Raw genomic sequence first — 24073 nt, 5'->3', positions numbered from 1 at the left:
TCTCCTGTTATCTCTTCCATAGGCGTTTACTTGACATTTGCTCTACCACTGGGCTGTGATTCAGTAAGAGAAACTAGCCCTATGCTCTTAGCTCAGCCTACAGAACCATGAGTCGAAATAAATGTCCTTCTCTTACAAGCCACCCAGTCTCAGACATCCTGTTACAGCAACAAACTCTGGACGAAGACACCTAATTACTGCCCACGGAATATGAATTTTTTGGTGTGGCCCACACAAGTGGTGCCAGAAGTGATGAAAAGTGTAAAATGAAAATTATGAAATAAAGAAACACCTGTTTGTCCAAGATCAGCTTACCAATGTATAATCATCTTGGGCAAAGAAGTTATTTCCTGGGGATGGCTGGATTATTCAGTGGGTAAAGGCACTTGACGGCATGACTGTAAGACTGAACTTCATCTTCGGGACCCATGTGATGGAAGGGGAGAACAGACTCTCTCAAGTCATCCTCTAGCCTCACATGAGCACTGTGGTACACACCTGCACACACACAGACCCCACACCACACACACCACACACAGACATGCACACACAAATAAAGTCATTCACTTCTACTAAATGTAAATCTGAGTAAACCCCTGATTGCAACAAAAGATCCGTCTTTTATGAAAGTGAAAAAAAAATACCATAGAAGGATGAGTGTCTTAATCTACCCACTCAGCTGGTGTACTTGTGTTATGCATGGGGTGGGGGGTTCAGAACCAGATGTAAGAGTCTAGAAATTTGTAACACAGAAAGGGTCAGATCACCAGACTAGACAATCCCCAAAAGGCATGTTGTTAGGCCTCAGACTTCCGCAGACCCAAATGTCCATTGTAAGCTACCACTTAAAACCAGCTGCCAAAATACAGGAAGCCACTTTTTAGATGGAACATCTTGATTCTCCCAAACTTCTTGACTCCTGTAGATGAGTGCTTTATCAAGAAACAGATGTTCTCCACACACACAAATCAACTAAAGTCACAGCTTGACCAAAATAGCTGTCCACACTCCACTGCTAATCATCATCATCATCATCATCATCATCATCATCATCATCATCGCTTGGGGAGCGGGTGCTCAATGTTGTCACAAGCAGTTTACTTCGTGCTTCATCCCCTCCAATAACTCTAAAGGAACAATGGCTTCCTAGAATATGGAGTTTAAGGGATATAAGTGAGAACCCATCCAGATGAACTCAGTACTGCTTGAGAAGTGTCTGGAGAGGCAATTGGGGACGATAGGACACTTGTCTCAGTATCATTTGCTACTCATGAAGTGTCCCTGCTCAAGTACTTACTGTCTGGAGGATTCCAAGGCTGTTTGGCACAATCCTTTAAACACTGAAGCGCTTCCTTTTGAAAGGAAAAGGTGCCTAGTTAAGTTGTCTTACCTGGGTACAGCAGCAGTAGAATGCCTTGCCAGGGACACCCTGTGGATGTTCTGGGAGCTCTATGGCCTGGTAAAGACCCCAAAGCGGCATGAGGAGTATCTGAGTTGATGATGCATGCTTTCAACCTTTAGGCTGATTAAACCTACTGATGTTCCAGAAAAGAAAGTGTGTGCAGGTACAGGTGAACCTCCAGTAAATAACCCAGCCATGCTCATGCAATCAATATTAATTAAACTTCATGAGTCACACACATGCATACACACATACACACACACACACACACACACACACACACACACACACACACACACTAAACAAACAAACCACAGGAAAGTAGAACAAGACTTGTTGGGTAGAACACAGAGTTCAGTGAGAGCGGGAAGAAGATGAGAGAGGGTAACAGGGTGACTATGATCAAAACACATAATACACACATATAAAACTGTCAACAAATGCCCATAATTTTTTCAAATTCCAGGTTACACATATCTCTATGGACATGTACACATTTAGCAAAATATAATTGTTACGGCTTTTAAATATATGACTGGATTTAGGTGCAGAAAATAATTAAATTAAAATGAAAAAATAGTAGTATGTGAAGTCTAGATTCAGAATAGCAAAGTGGTGGGGTGAGAAGGAGTGTAGAGAAGCATGCGTGATCAAGTCTTCCTGTAAGGAAGCGATTCCTAGAGGGGGCTCAGGACTGCGCTGAGCCAAGAGTATGTAGTTCAGGATCCCTGCCTACTCCCCATCTAGAAACTTTTTAGACTATAACAGAGCTTCCTAAGTTGTACCTGCAAACATTGTGTTAAGCAATGGGGATGGGAGGGTTGTTTACGAGATCTAAGAGACCTAACCTCAAATGTGTCAAGTTTTGGGTCCCAGTCCAAACAACCCAGCTGTCAAATGGTCATGAAATTTTTGCACATTTACTGGATGGTTACTGTGCTAAAGAATTCTACTGGTGATTTTGGAATAAGAATCATGGTTTTTAATGTGTTTTCTAATGTTTTGTACAGAGTACACTATGTATTTTTTTAAAAAAGGAGAATGAAGAATACTTCAGGAAGTTGAACAATTATGAATGAAATAATGCTTATCAAAGGCTTGGGCATAGAACTGACTAAACACAGTGGTTTCCGGGCTGCCTCCTCTAATACAAAGGCGAGGGAGGGTGGGGGTGGGGGGATTACTCAGCTGGGTTTACCTGTGATGCCCGTCAACCTGTGAATTTTGTTTTGTTTCTTCCTTGTGCTACTTCTTTCCAACAAGACAGACACTCACTTTCAGATGAGAAAATGAGGCTCAGAGAGAGCCAGGGCTTTCCCAGCTCCCACGGGAAGGAATCAAGAGGGCGACTATGGTGTTTGGACCTTCCACGTCCCGGTTAGATTCCAGGGCTAATGCAGAGGCAGGGATAGACTGCAAAACCATCCTTCCTGTACTGCAGCTGCCTTCTCCTTGGTGCTGCTAGTGGGCCCGCCCCCAGTCACTGTCAGAGCAGCCAGAGGGTCAGGCCATCACTGTCTTTATCTCCCTGCAACTGGAGTCGGTCTTTAAAATACGGTCCAGAGCCCATGTTATCTGAGAACTGACTGAAACTTTCAAAGAAAAGAGAGACAGGAACCCATTATTGGCTGGCTTCCACTCACATCCTGCTTCCTGTGGCTAATGATTGATCCTGCCTGAATTAATTAGAGTTTTGATCCTTTTCTCTCCAGCCAGCAAGACAAGCCATTAACACTGGCCCGAGAAACAAAAATAAACTTCATTTCATAATCATCCATCCACTCTACTCTGAGTTCTTACTAGAGAAGGGGAATGAGATTAGACGTCCTTCCAAGGACCCTTCCCGACTAAGTTTCTGGGATCTGACAGCCCATGATTCAGCAAACGCAGACTACATGAGAAAGAGTGGGAAGAAGGACTCTGTTCACCTAGGGAAGGCAGCCACTAAAGGAGCTGTGACAGAGGCCACGGAAGAAGCATCCCAAGCTGTGAAGCTCCTTAAGGGCAAGAGCCAAAGGCTTGCCATCCTTGGAAACAAATCACCCTCCCCACTTACCAAGCCTTTTCTGCCCAGATTACAGAAACGCTGGGTTTCTTTTCCCCTTCCTCTTTCCAACCCCTCCCCCACCCCTGCAGGAAACACTCATTATCTCAGTATTTAGAACCAAGGTGCTTTCTCTCATTGCGACCTAACATGTCACTACTAATGTTTGTTCTTCCCCATCCTCATGGAAAGCAGAGAAAAGTACTCTGTATTTATTCTTCTATCCTGGACTACAGCACTCAGTAGTGTGTGTCCTCATTTCTCTTCCTACATGGGGACACTGTCCTGTGAGCAGGGTATGGCTTGTCATCTAGCTGTCTACGAGATGTGTACAGGCTTGAAATGCATGAAATTGTTTCATCAGTAAGAATCTGCAATTTCTCAGTGACCTCCCCCCAAACATTATTAGCTTACTGTATTCTTAACATTATGAATTTTGCAAAATGCTCAATTACGTCACTAGCCTATCCACCATAGTGGGCTTCCAACATATACATTTCCAGCAAGAACAACACTAACCAACCCCAAACTATAAATAAAGTGAATAAATAATAAATGTAAATATAATAAATTCTAATGTTGATAATGAATCTAATACATGACAGTAACAGGCATAACTGCAAAAATCCATTACTGTATCTCTGTAAACACTGTGTTATTTACAGAAAAGCATAGGACGTGATGACTAACAATGTCAAGATGCCCAAACTCCTGCAGACTGCCACAGGAGTGGTGTCAACTGTTCCCCAGTGTAATGACATCAGATAACTCAACTGCAAATACCAGGTGGGCTAAAGGCATCCATCCATGCAATACACGGTCAGTCAGTGTGCCATTCTCACAGCGGAAGAGAAGCAAGATGCACCATCTGCTCTTCAAAGAAGTTGGACTGCCTCTCAGCTCTCTGTACACTGCCTATTTCTGGAGCTTTCTATAGAGGAGGTGAGAGGGAGCAAAACAATCAATAGTTCAGAGCCCTGGAATCCACCTTTCTCCCCCTGGTCCAATGAATAATGGACTACTGAGTTACTAGCCAGCGACTACATACTCCGCTGCTACTGGTTCTGCTTATGCTCAACAGTTGAAAACATCTGTGCTTTTGACTCCGGGGAATATGCTGTAACGTCTTCTCTTAAAAAAGAGTGGCACTTTGAATTTATTACTGTGATGGAAAGCGTCAAAGACCATGTGAAGTTTTAAAAAAGGCAAAAGTCCTTGATGGCCCACTAAACAATATGACCATCTCAGACAAACATCGCCACTGCCCTTAGGGACAGAAGCAGATTGTACAAGAGTCATTTTTACTTCCTTTAATGTTTGACTGTCAAAATAAATCTAACCATATCCATTCCCTAAGAGAGCAGAACCCTTCTACCCACCCAGATCACATGGGCTGCTGGGTTAAGATGTTGTTTCTAGTGAGATGTTTATTTTAGATGTAGGATTCTTTGCAGACTATAGCACAGTCCAGGGACAACCATGTGTCTGAGAACGCTACATAATAAACAAACCTTGTATCCCAGGGGCTTCTCTTTTGCCCAGCAATCCATCTGCTTCTATCTAACAAAGTTAGGGAACTGGGAACAATGGGAAGCTCTCTCCACCTCACCGCAAACTGTCCGCAGAGTCTGCAGCCTCGATCTCCAGATGTGAATAAAGGTCATTCTTTCCACGGTTCTATTGTGTCAGACATTCTTCTGAGCACTTCACACACATGAACACTTACTCGGTCCCCCAAACCAGCCTATGAGGCAAACATGCTTCCTACCTCCACTTTACTGCTGTGAAAAGTGAGAGGTTAAAGAATTGCTCAAAGTCACACAGGTAATAAGTAGGGTATCCAGAATTCAAACCAGATAATTTTATGCGTCGATGTTGGAAGCTACCTTTTAAACACACACACACACACACACACACACACACACACACACACACACACACACACACACACACACACCCTACAGAATAGGCATCTTCTGGGAGAAAAGGACTCTCTGTGTACTAAATGACACATGAATTATCTCTCCTGTTGGATCTCCAGCTCAGATCTTTCCAAATCTCTGCACTGCTACAGATGAGACAACTCCAAGTCTATCAACAAACAGCTGTTTCATCCCTGGGACCGCATCCCACGGTTCCTCCGAGCATCCTCCCGAGTCAAGGCTCACCACACCTTTATCTCTTACACTGAAGAAGTTCCGTTCTCACCTTTCCAGGCATGAGTGCGGCAGCGCTGCCAGCCCCTTACACATTTTGGCAAGCGGCTTAGGTCCTCAGACGAATTTCTCGAACTTCTTCTCAACAGCTGAACAGGTCTCTGGAAACTTCAACACTGTCTGGGGCAGCCTTTCCCTCTGAGGAATATATACAGGCTCTCTCACAGCTCTGTGGCTCGGAGGACCAATCCCGAGCTCTAGAGAAATTGTGGGCTGGAGCACAGAAGCAATTTGCCTGAGGCGAGGGCTGGGAGGCTTCCCTGGCTGCAGGGGCTGCTGGGGCAGGCTCCTGACTGCTTCTGTCACCACAGTCTGTTGTTTGTTTAGTCAGGGCTAAATGGGACCCTAAACTGTGATAAGGCCATTAGTGCCTGAAGTCTGTGATCCCAGGTCAGCCAGAACAGAGATGTGGGCTTTCTTTAAAAGCAGAGTACTCAGAGCCACTTCCGGGCTGTCAAGGGTCCGATTCAACATCGAACCCAACTTTCTTTCACAGTGGAAGAAACTATGCTTCTTTTCGTGGAGGAGAGAATGTGTACCTGAGGATCCCATGTGCTGGGCATTTAGATAGATGTTAGGAATTTGGTGCTAAAAGGACCAGCCCAGGCTCTGATGGCATAGACGTTGGTATAGCAGTTTTGAGCAATGAGGCAGCCATGCCCAGGTTGTTGTGAGCTGCCTAAGCACATTGTTACCAGACTCTGGGGTGAGCACTGCGCTCCCAAGGTAACACTCAGCCTCCTTTCTTCAATGAGTCAATTAAAGGGAGCCAAATTAATAGTGAACAGCAGACGAAGATTTGTTCCATGTGTCCCTGGAAAGACTGACAGAGAGATCCGGCGACTCTCCAGAGTCCATCTACCTGACATGAGGGTAGGATATGAACAGAAAGCAAGAGATCACAAAACTGAACAGTCGAGCAAAATGTGGTTCCCTGCCCACCAATGTCCAGCTCCGAGTCCCTCTTGCAAGTCAGTCTGCTGTGAGGTCAAGGTCATCGAACAAGCTGTAAATCTTTGTCCAGAAGACAAATTCCTGTTCTGGATGCCTCCCCCCCTTCCCCCAGGGCTTCAACCATTTCCTCTCCCTGCAGGAGAATGCCAGAGGGGGTCTAATTGCTTAGAGTACTTATTTCAACAGTCTGATAGCCAAGCAGGGGAAGGCAAGTATCTCTTTGGAATGTCTGTTCCTGCTGGATAGGTTGGTTATATTCCCCAATTCTTTGCTTTAACACCTCAGTCTTGAGGTGAAATATGACTGTGACTGAAAATAAAAATCACAAAGGGAAGGCAAGCAGGAATCAAGGTCAGAATACACTCAGGTGGTGTCAGGTTCCTGTGCTGAGAACCACTTCTGCATAACTCTTGGGTTTAGTTTCTTTCAGAAGGCTGGAACAAGCAGCTCCATCCTGTTGGTTTGGAGAAGGGTCTGGCTACAAGACCTAAGCTGGCCTCAAACTTCTATTCCTCCTGCTTCCACCTCGCAAACTGTGGGATTACAGGCAGCCACTACTCTGCCCAGTGTGACTCCATTTCAGTCCTGACGATTTTCCCCCTTGGTCTCTACACAGAGTTCTCTGAAGACACGATTAAGCACCTGATGGCTTGTTTTCTACTGTCCCCGGTCACTGCATAAACTGACGAAAAGACTGTTCTATGGTATGGTTAAGGGGGAGGCTTTCTTTGTAGATATGAAAGACAGAGAACTGCCAGAGGCATCTGGAGGAGTCCAGAGCAGAGAGAGAAAAAAGTAGCCTGGATATGGCCAGCAGATTTCCCCTGGCCATGAGAGAAGCAGTAGAGCAGAGCAGAGAGTGAGAGAGGAACATACAGAGAAGGAGAGCAGAGAGAAGGGGAGGGAGAAGAGACAGAGAGGAAGAAAGAGGCAGAGGGAGAGACTGAGAGGGGAAGACAGAGAGAGTATACCAGAAATAATAGGATTATGAGGAGAATGGGTAGCTGAGGGGAGAGAAACCTGTGACTGGGGAAGTTTGAAGTTTACATTAGGGGAGGAGGTGTGAAGGGCTAGGATGCTAGCATGGGCTTTGAAATGTGTAACAGGTATTTGTGATACCAAGAGAACCTGGAGGCTAGCCTGTGCTAATAGGCACCACAGATAGCCATTTGTCCCTTCTGCTTTTTGGACTTTGGGAAAATGGAGTTTCCTTTGAACCTGACAGTAACCAGGGTCAGATTTGTCTTGGTTGGTCTGATTCGAGCCTATGTTGGATGGGAGGAATGATAGATATCAAGGGCTTCATGTCAGTAAATCCTTCAGGCACAATTTTAAGCAAGCTCTAAGAGGTATAGAAGGAGTCGCTCTTATATTAGGGGTAACTGGGGTCCTTTCTCTTTGTTCTGTGTACAATGTCTTAGTACCCCAAAAATGTTTTTGGGGTTCTCTCTTCAGAGAACTTCCGTAAAATTCTAACAGCTATAAAGTTTTACAAAAACATAACCAACATGAATACGACTAATTCAAAAATGAAGTGTAGAAAGCATGGCCTGTAGGCTTTGAGGAACTCGGCAATCAGGATGTCCACACACGATTTGACTTTTAAACATGCTCAGTTTATTCACACAAGCATTCCTTCTAATATCATGCCAATATAAAAGTTAAACAGACATCTCAGCAAGCAAGCAGAGAACATCTGGTTGAGGAGAAAATGCTGCTGGAGGTTCCATTGGGGAACGCCTCAGTGAGGATGTTTCAGAAGCTCTCAGGCTCAACCCACGTCTGCCATGAAGTCCTTCTGCCATGACAGGCCCGGAGAATGGCATTGGTGGAGGTTCAGAAGGTCCTTGAGAGTGTCCAGCCAGCAGCTAGCACTGACAGGCAGGTGTGTGTGAGCGCAGCAATGATGTTGGAAGTTCAATGGTCACTGAAGTCACAGACACACAGAAAGTTCATTTAAAACACACAGAGCCCTTTTGCCAATGGATATCATCACATAGGCTAGAGAAGCCATGTCTTGGGAGAAGAGCAGTGCCATCCTAGAGATCATTTCCAAAGTTCTAATTTCTGTGTATCTCACTGGACAGTAGCTTTGTGCTATCGGGTCCCACAGCTTGGGGCTGGTTCACTAACCTATCAATGCCACCTCAGGGTTAGTTCCTTATAGCATATCAAAGCCTGTCTTGGTCTTGGCTCATATCTGAGCTGCCCTGTGGCCATCCACGAATACACTAGATCTTGCCTCTCAGGCCTATCTCTTATCAGAGCTGCCTAGTGGCAAGCTCCTACCTTACAGACATTACATTATTCCAAGTCACACAAAATGGTTTTTAAGTTAGACAAAATAGTTTTACTCATGTTTCTAACATTAAGTGACTGGGTATAGACTTAGAAAGATCCAATGCCTACCAAACCTTACAAGGCTTGCACAGTACAAGAGGCATCTCTATATAGATAAAAGCCAGTAACAATTAGTCTCATTATACAGAATAACTAGATAGAAGCCTATTATGTATTAACTTAACTTCTACTTCTAAAGGAAAATCTAGAGTCTCTGGTTTGGTAGAATAAGGCTATAGCATCGATGACCAAAACGTTCAATCTTTTACCAGTTCAGGACCCATGTTAGTTATAAAAACCATTATGTACAAGTGAAATTCATACATTAACAAAATGCTTTAGTCAAGCAGGATTATACCAGCTTTTCATATCATCTAGATGGCAATTTTCCCTGATATCTTTTAACTCTAAATGTCTTGAAGACTCTAAGAAGTCAGCATTACACCACACATGTAGTGAAACCTTTCTTGGGAGGGTGGCCAGGCCCTCTGAAGATCCAGCATTACCCGTTTTAAGCAGGTTCTGGTTGGTTTCTGGAATCAGTTGTTACTGGAACTAAAGAAAAATTTTAACAAGTCCCAGTACAGCATGAAAAGATTTCTTCATTTGTATCTGTTGTTCCTAAATGATCCATTAAGTACAACTTTGTGGGTAGGAGGAGGTTCCTTGCTAGCTACCCATGAGACACAAACTCCATGACTTCTTCTTTCTCATCCAGGGTACTGCCATGCATGTATGGCATTGCCTTGGGTTTATCCATGGTCATCAGGCACAAGTTATTCAGCCTAGCCCAGGGTGCAGGAGAAGCTAGGCCCATGTTCTGGCCTTCTGCAACTGTTGCTCAGGCTGCCTCTGGCGGCAGCTGGTGTCCTTGTCTTTCCTTGAGGCAAACACAGATGTGAGGAAGCCCTGTGGCAAGCAACTTTGTGCTCATTTTCCATGTAATAGACGTACATGCCTTGACCACTGTTACATTTTTTTTCCACATGTAAAGTTCAAATACACAGCTCTACCTACTTCTGGTCACATAGGGAATTAAATGTATTGAAATAGTTGCTTACAAACTGGTCATCTAAAAGACTTCGACACCGATACTTAAACGAATCTTGACTTTGTTAAGACAATTCCACAAGAAGATAAAAGTCTGAAATGTAAATATAAAAAAATTATTTTAACAAAACATAAAAAATCTTGCCTTTCAAGTGAATTACAGAATATTATTAATGTTAGACACAAAGAATAATGTTGGTATCTCTGCATCTGCTTCGATCAGTTACTGGATTAAGGCTCTATGGTGACAGTCAGGGTATTCACCAATCTTATTTCTGGGGTAGACCATGATGGGGAAATCTACAGAGACAACTAAACCAAGCTAGTGGGAACTCATGAACTTTAGACCAACACCTGTGGAGACTGCATGGGACTGGACTAGGCCCTCTGCATAAGCGAGACAGTTATATAGCTTGGTCTGCTTAAGGGCCCCTTGCAGTAGGATCAGGATCCATCCCTGGTGCATGAGCTGGCTTTTTGGAGCCCACTACCTATGGTGGGACACCTCGCACAGCCTTGATGCAGGAGGGAGGGGCTTGGACCTGCCTCTACTGAATGTACCAGACTTTTTCGGAAGAGGGGATTAGGGTTGGTTTGGGGGTGGGGGTGGGAGGAGGGATGAGAGGGGGATCTGTGGTTGGTATGTAAAATGAACAAAAAATTCTTAATTAAAAAAAAAAAGAAAGGAAGCTCCCTACAGGCTTTCCTACAGTCCCAGCCCAATCATATGGAGGTAGCTGAGCAGTGGTGGTGCACGCCTTTAATCCCAGCACTCGAGAGGCAGAGCCAGGAGGATCTCTGTGAGTTTGAGGCCAGCCTGGTCTGTCTACAGAGCGAGATCTAGGACAGGCACCAAAGCTACACAGAGAAACCTTGTCTCAAAAAACAAAACAAAACAAACAAACAAACATTCATATGGAGGCATTTTCTCAACTAAGGCTTCCTCCTTTCCGAGGACTCTAGCTTGTGTTAAATCGACATAAAACTAGCCAGGACACCAATCAAACAAACAAACAAAGACAGGAAGATTCAACAACATTATATTTAAGTTTCCAAATGTCAGAAGATAACAGGTAGTCATTTACAGAAGTGGACTGCCTTGTATTTTTCCAGCCTTCCAACAGACAAAAACTGTACAAAGCACAGATTGTTTTACAAACGATCACTCGTATCCCCCCGTTACATAGTTTAGGAATCAAACAACTGACAGTCATGGTTCTCAGCGTCCTCATGACTTCCACCATAATGAAGCAATCCATGGATGACTGGAAAACAAGTTAATATAGCTACATTTTTGAATTTTGAGATAGGGAAATTAAGAACATGAAAGGGGAAGAATCATTTCATCCCAGAGTTCAAGAGCTCCTTGCCAGTGGGAAGCGAGAGTTCCAGCACAATTAACATTTACTGAAAAGACTTTCCACAGAAAGTTATTTTCACAAATATATTTTTTCCTCATTTATATTAGGCCTTTGAGAATTTTGTATGAAGTATTTAGATTATAGATTCACCTTCCCCAAACTCCTCCAAAACCCACCCCTACTCCCTGCCCACCCAACTCTGTGTCCTCTTTTATTTTAAACCTACCAAGTTCAATTGGCACTGCCCGTGGAAGCTTGGTGGTATGGCCTTCCACTGGAGTGTGGTCAATGCGCCTGGGCCACATCCTTAAAGAAAGCTTGCCCTCCCTTTCCCAGCGGCTATAAATTGCCTCTAGTTCCTTAGTGAGAGGTAGGACTTTACGCCCAACTCCTTACTCCCTACTAGGACTTTGTCTGGGTTTTGCAAGTCTTGTGTACACTTTCCTAACTGCTGTGATTTCATTTGTGCAGCTGCCCTGTCATGTCCCACAACACAATTTCTTCTAGTCATCCACTGCCTCTGGCTTGTGCAACATTTTTGCCCCCCCTTCCGGCCGTGATTCCTGAACCTTGGGAATGATATAGATGTTTTATGCTAAGATAACCTTGGGAATGATATAGATGTCTTATGCTAAGATAACCTTGGGTATGATATAGATGTTTTATGCTAAGATAACAATGACTCAGGCCAAAGGCCTGCATGCACATGCTCTTGAGCAAGACCACATTCCTTTTCTCTGACATTTCCCAAAAATCTTAAACAAGAGTAAGTCTATGTTAAAAATATCTTCCCAGCTCTGCCTTACTACCTAGTACCGAAATCCGTTTCAGCATCAAAACCAGGGATCTTGGTTAGACCTGAGTTAAGGTTCCTACAGCTCTCAAGAAACACTTTGGCTGCAGAAGGCAGGAGCGGGGGAGTGTGCCTTTTCTGCCTGTTCTTCAAAACAGTGACAGGATCATGTCCAGTCTATAATTCACAAGCATTAAGACTTTGACAAAGACTAAAAACTCAAAACAGAACAGGCAGTAACAGACGGAAGGCCATGTTTCCCAGCAAACAAGGCAATAGAACTCCATGAACAAAGAGGGAAAACAGAGAGGGGAGGACCAACTCTGAATCACAAAGAGGGAATCAGGGCTTTTTTCCAAAGCTGGGAAGAGAAAGCAAACTCCCAAATAAATTTTTGATACTCAAAATTCCAACATGAGATGTTTGTACCTGTAAATGCACATTTGTAGTCATTGTATTTCAGAAAAATACCTGAACAAAATATCATTTTCATCATACCATTTATCATTAAAATATCATTTTATCATACCATTTTCATCATGTTTTATCAGCCACAGTTGTACAGCATATATATATATATATATATATATATATATATATATATATATATCCTAAGATGTTCTATCTATAAATATGAATATCACGTATAAATAAAGTAGAAACTCTAACACTGTCCCTTTGTGAACTTTTTTTTTTTTTTTACGTATTTTGCAATGTTTGCCATGTACACTTACGCCCAAAGGTTAAGCTGGAAGGGAGACAGCCAATAGCAGGCTTGGAGGTGAGTGAGGATGGACCTAGTCCTTCACGGGACCTGTGGACCCCTTCTCCGGTTATTTCCGCAGGTAACACGCACACAGAGTGAAGTGCTGCCATTGCCCTTTGTAAAGATCCAGAATACCGCACGGGAGAGAGGAGGACAGAAGTATCAGCGCTTGCCCAAAGACCACTGAGTAAACGCAGTTTCTCCTGATGAAAAGAAGAGCCGCTGAGTTCCTGGTCCTCACACGCCAATCTGTCCCAAGGGTCGCAGCCTTGTACACTGTGGTCTCCCCCCTCTGCGCAGCTCTCGGCAGATCTTCACTGTTAAGCTCACCTGCTCTTCTCATCACAATTCAGAAAGGAAACTTCCCCCGTCTCCCCTTTCCGTCTCTTCTTCAGACACCAAACACCGAGCCTGTCTGTCTTGACGCTGGGCATTTTGATTTAGCCTCTGAAGACACCCCCCGCAGACCTCCATTCCTAAAGCTACCCAGTCTGCCATTCTCTCAAAGTAAAATATGCTCCTCAAGCTTCCTTGTGAGTCTGCTTTCTAATTTCCCGAATCAGCAAGACTAAGAATCCATAAAAGTGGGATGATGATTCCCCAGCAACATATTTAGACATTAAAGTGTATAATTTTACATTGTTTACAGCATAATGTGTAGACTCACAACAATTATCTCAAAGTCAATTAGTTAGTCCATGTCAGCACTGACAAAACACACACAAATTATGAATGGACCAAGCCAAAATTATCCTGACACACAGATCAATCCCAAAATTGATCTTTTAATTATAGAGTTTAGTTTACCCAGCAAAAGCAGAAATTTTATGAGCATTTAATAAAATTATGCTTTAACTCTGTCTCCTAAACCCTGTAATCAAAACTCAGCCTCAATTTCCAAAATTAACATTTAAAAACTCTGAACCCAATCATTAAGAAGTAAGCTTAAACCGGGCTGGGGTGGCACTTGCCTTGAATCCCAGCACTCAGGAGGCAGAGGCAGGCAGATCTCTGTGAGTTCGAGGCCAGCCTGGTCTACAGAGTGAGTTTCAGGACATCTAGGACTACAGGCAGAGAAATCCTGTCTTAAAAAAAAAGAAAAGAAAGAAAGAAAAGCTTAGAATTAACATTTACCATAAGTCTACCAGAGGGAACATTCAGTATCAGCAAATTCTTTTTTTTTTTTTTCTTAAATTGTTTGTATCTAAATCCCTCATTTTGATGAATGGAAAAAATGGAATAAAAGGAGGAGGAGGATGGGGATGGGGATAAGTAGTAACACATTTTTATAAACGTCTCACAAGGGGGGGCGGCTCCTGATATGTGAGTAGGGCTTAAACAGGAAGCAGGAGATAGACTTAACTAGACCCTCAGGCCAGGTGTGGTTCCCCTGCCTGGGACGGTCTCAGCTCCAAGTCTCTCCTGTCAAGTTGTCCACTGCAAGACCATCTGATAAGCTGTCTACTGGAGACAAGATCCTGCTCTGGACGGCCCCAGGGCTTCAACCATTTCCGCTGCCAGCAGCAGAGAGATACTGGGGGAGATTTTAATTTATTGGAGTCCATTTCAACCATCTGGTAGCCAAAGAAGGGAACACATGTGTCTCCTTAGAGTATATTCCTTCCTGCCTTCCAGACAGGTCAGTTACCACATCAGGGAAGATTTTTCTGGAGCTCAGAGGTAGAGGAGACAAAATGACGGTCTGCATGAATCAAATCACATGTGGGTGCTATTTATGAATTCATATGTGCCTAAAAGCATTTTGAAATGTGTGGAAAACAACATGTCAAAATCTCAACAGGGACTCAGTGTGATGCAAGTGGGAAGAGAAGGGATGATTCTATCCACCAGGTATTCCCCCAAATGCTTCTAATTCTGTGCTTCTCTGTTACTTTGATGAGTAGGTTAGGTAATTCCTTGGATTTACCCTCTGCAGTCCCTCTCCTGTCTGTGCTCCCCTGGGCCTGTTTTTCCTCCCCCTCCAACCTTCTCCTGCCTTTTGTTACTCCAGGGTATTTAGATCAAAATTTACCTTAGCTGTGCTCTGCATTCTTGAGGGTCAAGATGCAGATGAAGTAATATGTAAATATATGTAAATGTTGATGTCTAAAATTAATGTGTAACTCTATGTAGATGCAGATGCCTAAAGAAGGCCTGAGAAAAAAACTGAGAATGAGCGCCATTTCATAATCCTCAAGAAAAGCTATGAATCTGGTTTTAAGCATTATTCTTATGACCTCATTTTCCCATGAAATTATTTGTATTAAATAATTTCTTCCTCATTTAAACCTCTATGTATAAACTGATGACATGACTGTTCTATGGTATGGCTACGGAGAAGTTTTTTTTTTTTTTAATTGAGAACAGCTAGAGGCATCCAGAAGAGTCCAGAGCAGGGAGAGAAATTAGAGTGAACATGGCCAGGGCTGTTTGTGAGAGAGAGGAGACAGAGAATAGAGAAAATACAATATGAGAAGCAGGGGCAGAGCAGAGAGTGAGGGAGAATGAGAAGGAGAGGGAGAAGGCAAGAGGGAGAGATGGAAGGAAGGAGGGAGGGAGGGAGGGAGGGAGGGAGAGAGAGAGAGAGAGAGAGAGAGAGAGAGAGAGAGAGAGAGAGAGAGAGAGAGAGAGAGAGAGAGAACAGTGAGAATAGCAGAGTTATATGGAGAATGAGTAGCTGGGGAAGGGAAGGCTGTGAGCTGGAGGGAGTTTATGGTAGGGGAGGAGGTGAGAAGGACCAGAATGGTAGCATGGATTTTGAAATGTGTAACAGGTACTGTGATAGTGAAGAAGCTTGGCATCGTAGGTAGCCTTATGTCCCTTCTGCCAGAGGTAAGGGAACTGACTCCTTTTGGTAGAGGGGAACCAGCTTCACAAGTTCCTGAGGAATACTGGCTTTCATCTAACCACCAGAAATCCTCCTATAGTCCAGGTTGAGCTCATTTCTGGATATTTAGACTGCCTTTTGGAGTTTGGGGAACTGGAGTTTACTTTGGGCCTGACACTCTCCAGGAGTTTTATTTGCTTATAAAGTCAGTGTATTCTGATTTAATATTTTAAATTATATGAAGAAAACAAATACTCAAGTGCATTGCATATATCACAGTAAGCAAAACATTTTTTTTTCTTGAAAAAAATGTGTTTAAATTATCATCTTGTATGTGTGTACAGGGTCACTAGGTTCTGTTGACACAAAACACAATTCTCACCTCAAATGGGAGATGAGACGGTGAATTCTGGAGGCAAATATAAGTGACCTGGGAACATAGACTTATCTCTCCCAAATACCATGTAGAAATATGATTGTAATTTCATGAAGTTTTCATATAGTAACAGAAGAATACCAACAACAAAAAGCCATAAATCAAGACACTTTTCGAATACATGAGTGGGTGCATTGGGTAGGCAGGTCATAGAGAAAAATGGATAGAACACTGTTATAGGCTTAAATGCTATTTGTCAGCATTCTCAACCCTTTGAGTGGTGGAATCCAGGGTTTTGTTTTACATTCCAAAAGTTATTTTTATCTGTTAGTCATAGGATATTAAGTCTACCACAAAGGTAGGTAAAGAATGGCTAGTTAGGAGCCTAAAGATAGTCTGTGATAAGTTATAATTAGTCTCTGCCCCTGCAACATTCCAGCCACTTCACTGTCAGTTAATTAGTCCTGTACAGGACTTCAGTTTGAAGGTACAGTTTCTTTCTGGGAATGTTTGTTCACAGGTACAGTTGCTTTCTTTCTGTGGGTCATAATCAGAATGGCTTTTTAAAAGTCACAACTATTAACTCTCTCTCTCTCTCTCTCTCTCTCTCTCTCTCTCTCTCTCTCTCTCTCTCTCTCTCTCTCTCTCCCCAGTGTATGCATGCAATTATGCATCTCAGAAAGGAGTTCTACTATGGTCACTTTCATCCCTCTATTTCAGGGCACACTGGGACACTCTCAGGCTCACAGATGTTTATAAATACTGCTTGAATGAAACAGACTTCCCAAGGTCTTCCATTCACAGCTGAATAAACAATTGCAAACCAACTACCCCGTGTTCGCTTGTTTTGCAGCAATGTGAGACCACTGTCAACCACTGAGTTTAACACTGAATAGGAGGCATGTGTAGGCGATTCTTTGTCAAATGTTTGACTTGCTTTTTGATGAAAAAAGGACCTTGAGGTAGTAAGAATGTGTGCCAGTGAAAGAGGGAGGGAGGGAGGAAGGGAGGGAGGGAGGGATGTAATACAGAGTGATAGGTGCTCTCTTAGGGCTAAAAATTAGGTTTCTGTTTTTCCAAAGTTCAAAAATCAGATTTACTAGAAGATAGATTGGAAGCCCAAATATGAAATTCAATACAATGTACATTAATTTTAGAGAAGAAATGGGACACCCCTTGATCCCCAGACCTAGACAAGTACTACTGTATCAGTAGGAAGGTGGTGTGAGGGTCTGGAGAGGGGGACTGAAGACTTGCTACTCAGTAAGTGGAAAGTTTTAGTTCTGGAAGATGGAAACTCTCTAGAGATCTGCTGGAAGTGTTGTACTCACAGCTGCCAACTCCACTGTCCAGCACACGGAATGATTTAGTGAGAAATTCCATGTGTCTTAATCACACTTACAAATGAGAGCTTACTCATGTTAAATTGATTTGAAGTATTTTAAAATTAAAGTGAGCTATTTTTGTCTACTTTTGCCTTCTAAGAATCCCGTAAAAGTAGTAAACGTGTAGAAAAGGTATAGAGTTAAGATGACTAAGGATGGACTTGGAGAGTTGGGGCAGTGGCTAAGAGCACATGTTGCTCTTGTGGAGGACTCTACATTTAGTTTCCAGCTGGCTCACAGTCATGTAGCTACAGTTCAGGGAAATCGAACACCCTCCCCGGGCTTCTACAGGCTTCTGTGTGCATGAGATGCATGTAAACTCCTGTAGGCACATCCCCATCAAGAAAGAAAGAAAGACAGACAGACAGATCAATCAGACAGTCAGATAGATCATAATTTTTAAATAGCAAAGGAGAGAGACAGTCTGACTTTCTGAAAGATCTGAATTTCTTCATAGACAATGGATGGAGGGGTGGTTAAGAAAGGTGACAATGAGACAGAAGGAGGACTGAAAGACACTCCAAACGGGTGTCTGTCTTAGAGGAGGTCACAGGGTGTGCACGCCACAGTGTAAATGAATACCACAGAGAACAGGTGCCAACTGTGGAGAGGGAAGTAGTGGGAGGAATCGAGTCTTCATTTGATGAGAGTCTCCTGTCTACAGACTGTTCTGATCCATTTTTAATTCATTTTCTTTTAGAAAAAAAGATTTATTTTTTTACTTTCATGTGTATCTGTGTGCCTGAGTGTGTATACGTGTATGTGTATATATATGTTTATGTATATATGTAGGTGTATGCGTATGCACACATTTATGTGTAGATGTATATGTAGGTGTATGTGTATGTGTATGTATATGTGTAGGTATATGTATATGTGTATGTGTATGTATAGGTGTATGTATGTATATGTGTAGGTGTATGTGTATGTGTGTGTGTATATGTGTAGGTGTATGTACATGTGTAGGTATATGTATATGTGTAGGTGTATGTATATGTGTGGATGTATGTGTATGTATAGGTGTATGTGTAGGTGTATGTATATATGCATATGTATGTGTATGTATATGTGTATGTGTATGTATAGGTGTATGTGTAGGTGTAGATGTATGCATTTGTGTGCGTGTAGGTGTGTGTGTATGTTTATATCTACCACATGCATACAGATGCCCATGGAGGCCAGAGGAGAGTGTCTGACACTCTAGAACCAGAGTCACAAGTGGCTGTGAGATGTCTGATGGGTGCTGGGAACTGAACCTGAGCTGTCTGTAAGAGCAGCCAATGCTCTTCACCACTGAGTATCTCTCAGGCCTTAATTCATTTTCATAACCAAACTAAACCTCTGCTTTAATTATCATTAACAATACCCTTATTTAGTACATTTTACAACCTGATCTGCAGTGTTCTGTGACTGTGACAAGAACCTGTCACCAGCCACAGGTTGATGATTGCCCTGCCCTTCCTAGTTCCTGCCGAGTTTTACCCTGAGGCCAGTAAAGAGTCCATGGAACAAACGGAGGCGATACCTTCCCCTTACATGCTGCTTCATCTGTTTCTTTCACACCAATACAAATTTTAAGGTACATGTAAGTTATAATTAATCTACACGCTCAATTTATAATTCTCCTTCTCAACAAGTTGTGGTATTTGCTTCCAGACTTTTCAGTTCAATAAAGAGGCAACAGACAAAATGAAAGCATTTGTCTAGAGACTGAGGAAATAAGATAAAAAGTTTGAAGATACATCTTTTCATTTTTTCCCATTTACATTACACCTGATCCATATTAAAAATTTAATGTAATGCTTTATTGATCACTATTTATTTATTAATTTGCAGTTCTGGGGGTTGAACACGAGGTTTCCCAGTACTAGGCAAGTGCTCTATCACTGAACTACATCCTCAGTTCCTGGGATCATCTTTTAAATACTTTCATAAACATATAGGTTGTGCTCTAAATGGACCCCTAAAATTTTGTGTTAAAACTAACTATTCAAAGTTACAAAATGAACAAGTGGGACCCCAAGAAGTAACTAAGTCATGAGGGTACAGCTCTCAAGTATGATATTAGTCCAGGGCTGTATGAAGAGGCTGGAGGAAGGGAGTTCATTTCCTTTCTTAGACCATGTGTCTCAGTCAGGGTTTCTATTGCTGTGAAGAGACACCATGATGACTGCAGCTCTAATAGGGAAAACATTTAATTTCCTTACAGTTTCCCTTACCATTTCAAAGGTTCAGTCCATTATCATCATGGCAGGCACATGGTGGCACGCAGGCAGACATGGTACTGGCTACAGCTTGATCAGAAGGCAACCGCAGTGGCCTATGTCACTGGGCAGTATCTTGAGCATACAAAACCTCAAAGCCTGCCTCCACAGTGACACACCTACTCCAACAAAGCCACACCCCCAATACTGCCTCTCCTCATGAGCTTATGTGGGCCAATGACATTCAAACTACCACACTGTGTAAAGTCCTCAATGAAGTGATCTCTTGGAATCCAAGGACAGCCCTTATCACCTACCAAACCCAACGTGATTTTAGACTTCCACCTGCAAGAACTGTGTGAAATAAATTTCGATTGCTCTTCAGTCTCTTAGTCACAGACGATTTGTTATAGCAACACAAACAGACAAAGTCAGTGTGGCGGTTACCTACATACTTTGTGAGCCCTATTGATAGTGATGTAACCTGCATCCTACCTTTTCATTCTTAACTCTGAACTCGCACTTTTAGTTGTAGGTTATAATGGTAGCTCATGTCATAGAATATTTTCCGTGTGCTGGGGGCTTCATAAAGTGTTCATTCATTTAAATTATTTAGTTCCCCCAAGAAAGCTTAAGAAGATAACAGGTATAATTATTGCTATTTTTATATAAAATAATACTTTGGTCTTATGAATGAAGATGAAATTATTGATGATTAAAAAGTATCAACAAATATCCAGCAAGCACAGAGCCTACACTCTACCTAAATTTCTTACTTTTAGAAAACAACAACAAAAAAGGAAAAACACTTTTTCTGAGAGTCTTATACACATATACAATGAAATTTGATTATATGTATTCCCCTTTTCATTCATCTACCCCATATCTCCCCATCATATCCTCCTCTCAATTTCATGTCTGCATTTTCATTTTTATCTTTGATAATCCACTAAATCTGGTTAGTGCTGACCATGTGCATGCATGGGTGTGTGGGACCATGCACTGAAGCTTGTGGGAGCTACAGGTGGCCACATCCTCAGAGAATGATCCTCCCTCCCTCAGCACCCACCCGCTGCTAATAGTTTCTCAGTCAGGGGTGGGGCCTAGAGATCATCTATGCCATCTATGTAGGGATTTTGGCGGCTTAAAGATTATGCTTTTCATTGCTGTAGACCAGTCTACCACGAGAAAACATGGCTGCACTTCTCTGTAGGAACACTCACTGCCAAGCACATGTTATTCATAATTTTTTGCTTCTGGCAAAAAAAAAAAAGACTTCATTATTTCTGCATTTGTTCCTGGAGCAGTTTCCCCATAATGTGGCTCATAAATCAGACTTTCTGGATTGTGGGATACGGCATTGCAAGACCATAAAGCAATCAGACCAGTTTAGACTCCCAAGCCATTCCTTCTCTCTCACCGGCCTCCGTGCCTGGCCCCCTCACATTCAACAATTCCCAGGCTTTCTGTGACAGATAATAAATAGTATGTCATTTCAATTTGCACAGTTTTGCTTATTTGTGAATATGAATTTTAGTCACATTTATACAAACCATTGAGATTTTTTTCTTTTTACTTGTTATATGTTCCTTCCTGTGTTTTAAATGAGTTTTACCAACTTGTAGCTTGGCTTCTTAAAATTGGTGTGAAGAGCCAGGTGTGGTGGCACACATCTTTAATCCCAGCACTCAGGAGGCAGGAGGCAGAAGCAGACTGAACTCTGTAATTTCAAGGCCAGACCTATGAAGGAAGACCCTGCCTCAAAAGAAATGATGTGAATATTTCTTTACATAAATAATAAAGCTAAAAACATTAGAAGCTAAAAATACTAGAGTTAGATTTCTGATGTTTGTATGGAGATTAGGTTTATATTAAAAGATAGTGATAAAAATAAAATAAACCAGATAACAATCTGAATGAGAAAACAAGAGATGAAATATATTCACTAATACAGTTCATTGGTTAAGTTTCTCTTTTTCCAACATTTATTTTAAGGATATAACGATAGGACAATGTTGTTGGTTGATTTGATTCTCTATACAACCACTGGCCCTGTGTTCATTTACAGTAAATTACATCTTCCATAAACTGGGTTTACTATAGATGTAGTGGTTTGAGTGAAAATGGCCCCCATAGGCTCAGTCTCTCTCTCCATCTGTGAACCAAAATGCAAGTCTATCAACTCAAAGGCCATGCCTTCCTGCATGCCACCATGCCCCCACTGTGACTGCATGCCACCATGCCCCCACTGTGATGGTAATGGACCAACTTTCTGAAACTATAAGAAGCCCCCAATTAAATGTTTTATAAGTGTTGCTTTGGTCATGGTGTCCCTTGGACACAATAGGACAGTGACTAAGACAATAGACGAACAGGACTCAGTCAGTTTAAGTTTAAACAGGAAATATAAAGGAGTGAAAAAACAGTTTAGTCCCATTAATGTAATCCCCTCACAGGAAGAAAAATATTTTCAGACAATGAAAGTTTTAAAATTTATAAGACTATCATTGATATAGCAATATATCTAGCTTATTTCGTGAAAAGATCTACATTGTTACAAAGAACTGGTTTTATAAATCTTAAAAAGGAGATGTGATTAAAGGTTTTTACCTTTTCTTGACTTTATCTCCCAGATGCTTCCATCTTAGCAAGTGGCCGGTGTCACGGTTTAAAAGTCTAATTGCTGATAAATGATTAAGGCAGGCACAGATAAAAATATAAATATTCACTGTTTGCCACCATATTATTTTAAATGCAGTGACCATGCCTTGCTTGCAGAAGTTTTTGAAGAAGCAAAACCTGTTGGTTATAAGTGTTCTTGTTCTAAAGAAAGCAGTTATACTCTGAAGATAAAAATTGTGTAAAGAAAAGTTTTATCAAGTTTATATCAAAAAAGAGGAATGTATTTCAAATGAGTTAAGCTTCAAAATGTGGAGGTAGGAGTTCCACTGGACTTCCCAGCTAAGACTCAAAACCTAAGAACAGGGAAAATAATTGCCAAATTTGACTACCTTCTTAATAAGCAAAGACTAAAGTCTGAATGAAATCCAAGGAGGAGAAAAGATTTCTAGAAAACTTACAGGCAGGTGATTCATTTTCCTTTAGCTATAATACATCGTTTAAAATATTAATAGCAGAGCCTGGCACAATGGTACACACCTGTAATCCAAGCACATGGGAGAACCAGGCAGGAGAATAACATGTTCCTGCTCAGCATGGACGATCGCACAGTGAGACCCTATCTCAAATGAAGAAAATGAAAAGGGTTTAAGAACAAAGACCAAGAGATCAACATACTAATGAAGGACGCTCCCGCCTCCACCTCCTGAATGATGCTGGATGTGTGCGGTGCGGGGGACGAAACCCAGCACTATGTGTGTGCTACACAAGCCTTCTATGAACTGAGCCACAGCCGCAGTCTTGATTTTGTTTTAGCCTTTCGATGGCTAGAATCCTCTTCTGGGAATGGGCTCACTGAGTCTATGCACCAGTTAGCTGCACAAGATGACTGTGGTAGGAATTCCAGGACTTGCTCACTGCATACACCAGACCAGAAGTCGGATGCGGCTGGTCCCTTCCTGCCTCCAGGAGATGCTAAAAACAAGGACTCCCATTCCATCTCTAAAGGGAACAGATGGGCGTCAGAGTTCTGTGAGGGCTGCTCTGCCGGCATAATTACCCTAATGTGGTATTTATCCTCAAGGTCAGCCGTGGCTGTCAAAAAGCCTGTCCCTCTCCCTAGAGAACAGCATCGTTCCCTGACAAACAATTCCTGCAGCAAGAACATTCTGTCAGTCCATGTTCTCGCCGCACAGTATTATCCAACATAGCATTGGGGGACATTTTTCAAAACAAAGCCTTTCTTGATTTTTCTAAGCCAAAATGTCTTGGACTCGATTCCGACAAAGTGTGCAGGATCTTTGGATGACAGGTTAGTGTTTCCACTCTCAGTCTCCACATTGTCAATATTTTGTAAGATTTTTTATCCCTCCATGTGGATGAGGTCTTTGGATGCATGGTCTCCAAGTTCGCTTCCATTTCTGACATGATAGACTCCTTTGAATCTGGGTCATCATAGAGATCTGTGTCCTTATTCCTTAGTTTATGCTTGAGTCGATATAGGACTGGTTTTTATTTCTCGTTGCCTTTGTCACCAAGTCTCTGTTACCGAAAATGCAAGCGCTGTGATCAGGTTGTGTCCCGTGCTATTATTAGTTCACATTGTGTAAACAGTGCTTTCTCAGGCTGTGCCTCGCCCTGAGAGATACCTTCTTTGCAGCAATTGGCTCCACTTTCAGGATGGAGGATGACTCTGCACCTCAGGAGACATATAAATAGTATGATCTGTCCCCACA

The 24073-nt window shown here is 42.3% G+C and overlaps 1 protein-coding gene across 1 annotated transcript in view; it reads right to left on the bottom strand.

Annotated features, from left to right (window-relative positions):
* Window positions 1–5812, bottom strand: part of Rgs5 (regulator of G protein signaling 5) — a 41759-nt gene extending 35947 nt beyond the window's left edge. Inside the window, exon 1 of the mRNA XM_006994294.4 lies at window positions 5655–5812. Coding sequence (XP_006994356.1) covers window positions 5655–5698 — 44 coding nt within the window. The 5' untranslated portion in view covers window positions 5699–5812. The remainder of the gene's footprint in view (window positions 1–5654) is intronic.
* Window positions 5813–24073: the final 18261 nt, after the last annotated feature.

The sequence above is a fragment of the Peromyscus maniculatus genome, chromosome 11 (assembly GCF_049852395.1).
Source record: "Peromyscus maniculatus bairdii isolate BWxNUB_F1_BW_parent chromosome 11, HU_Pman_BW_mat_3.1, whole genome shotgun sequence".
Lineage (NCBI taxonomy): Eukaryota > Metazoa > Chordata > Mammalia > Rodentia > Cricetidae > Peromyscus > Peromyscus maniculatus.
The sequence above is the reverse complement of the archived record's forward strand: the minus strand, read 5'-3'. Positions and strand labels throughout refer to the sequence as shown.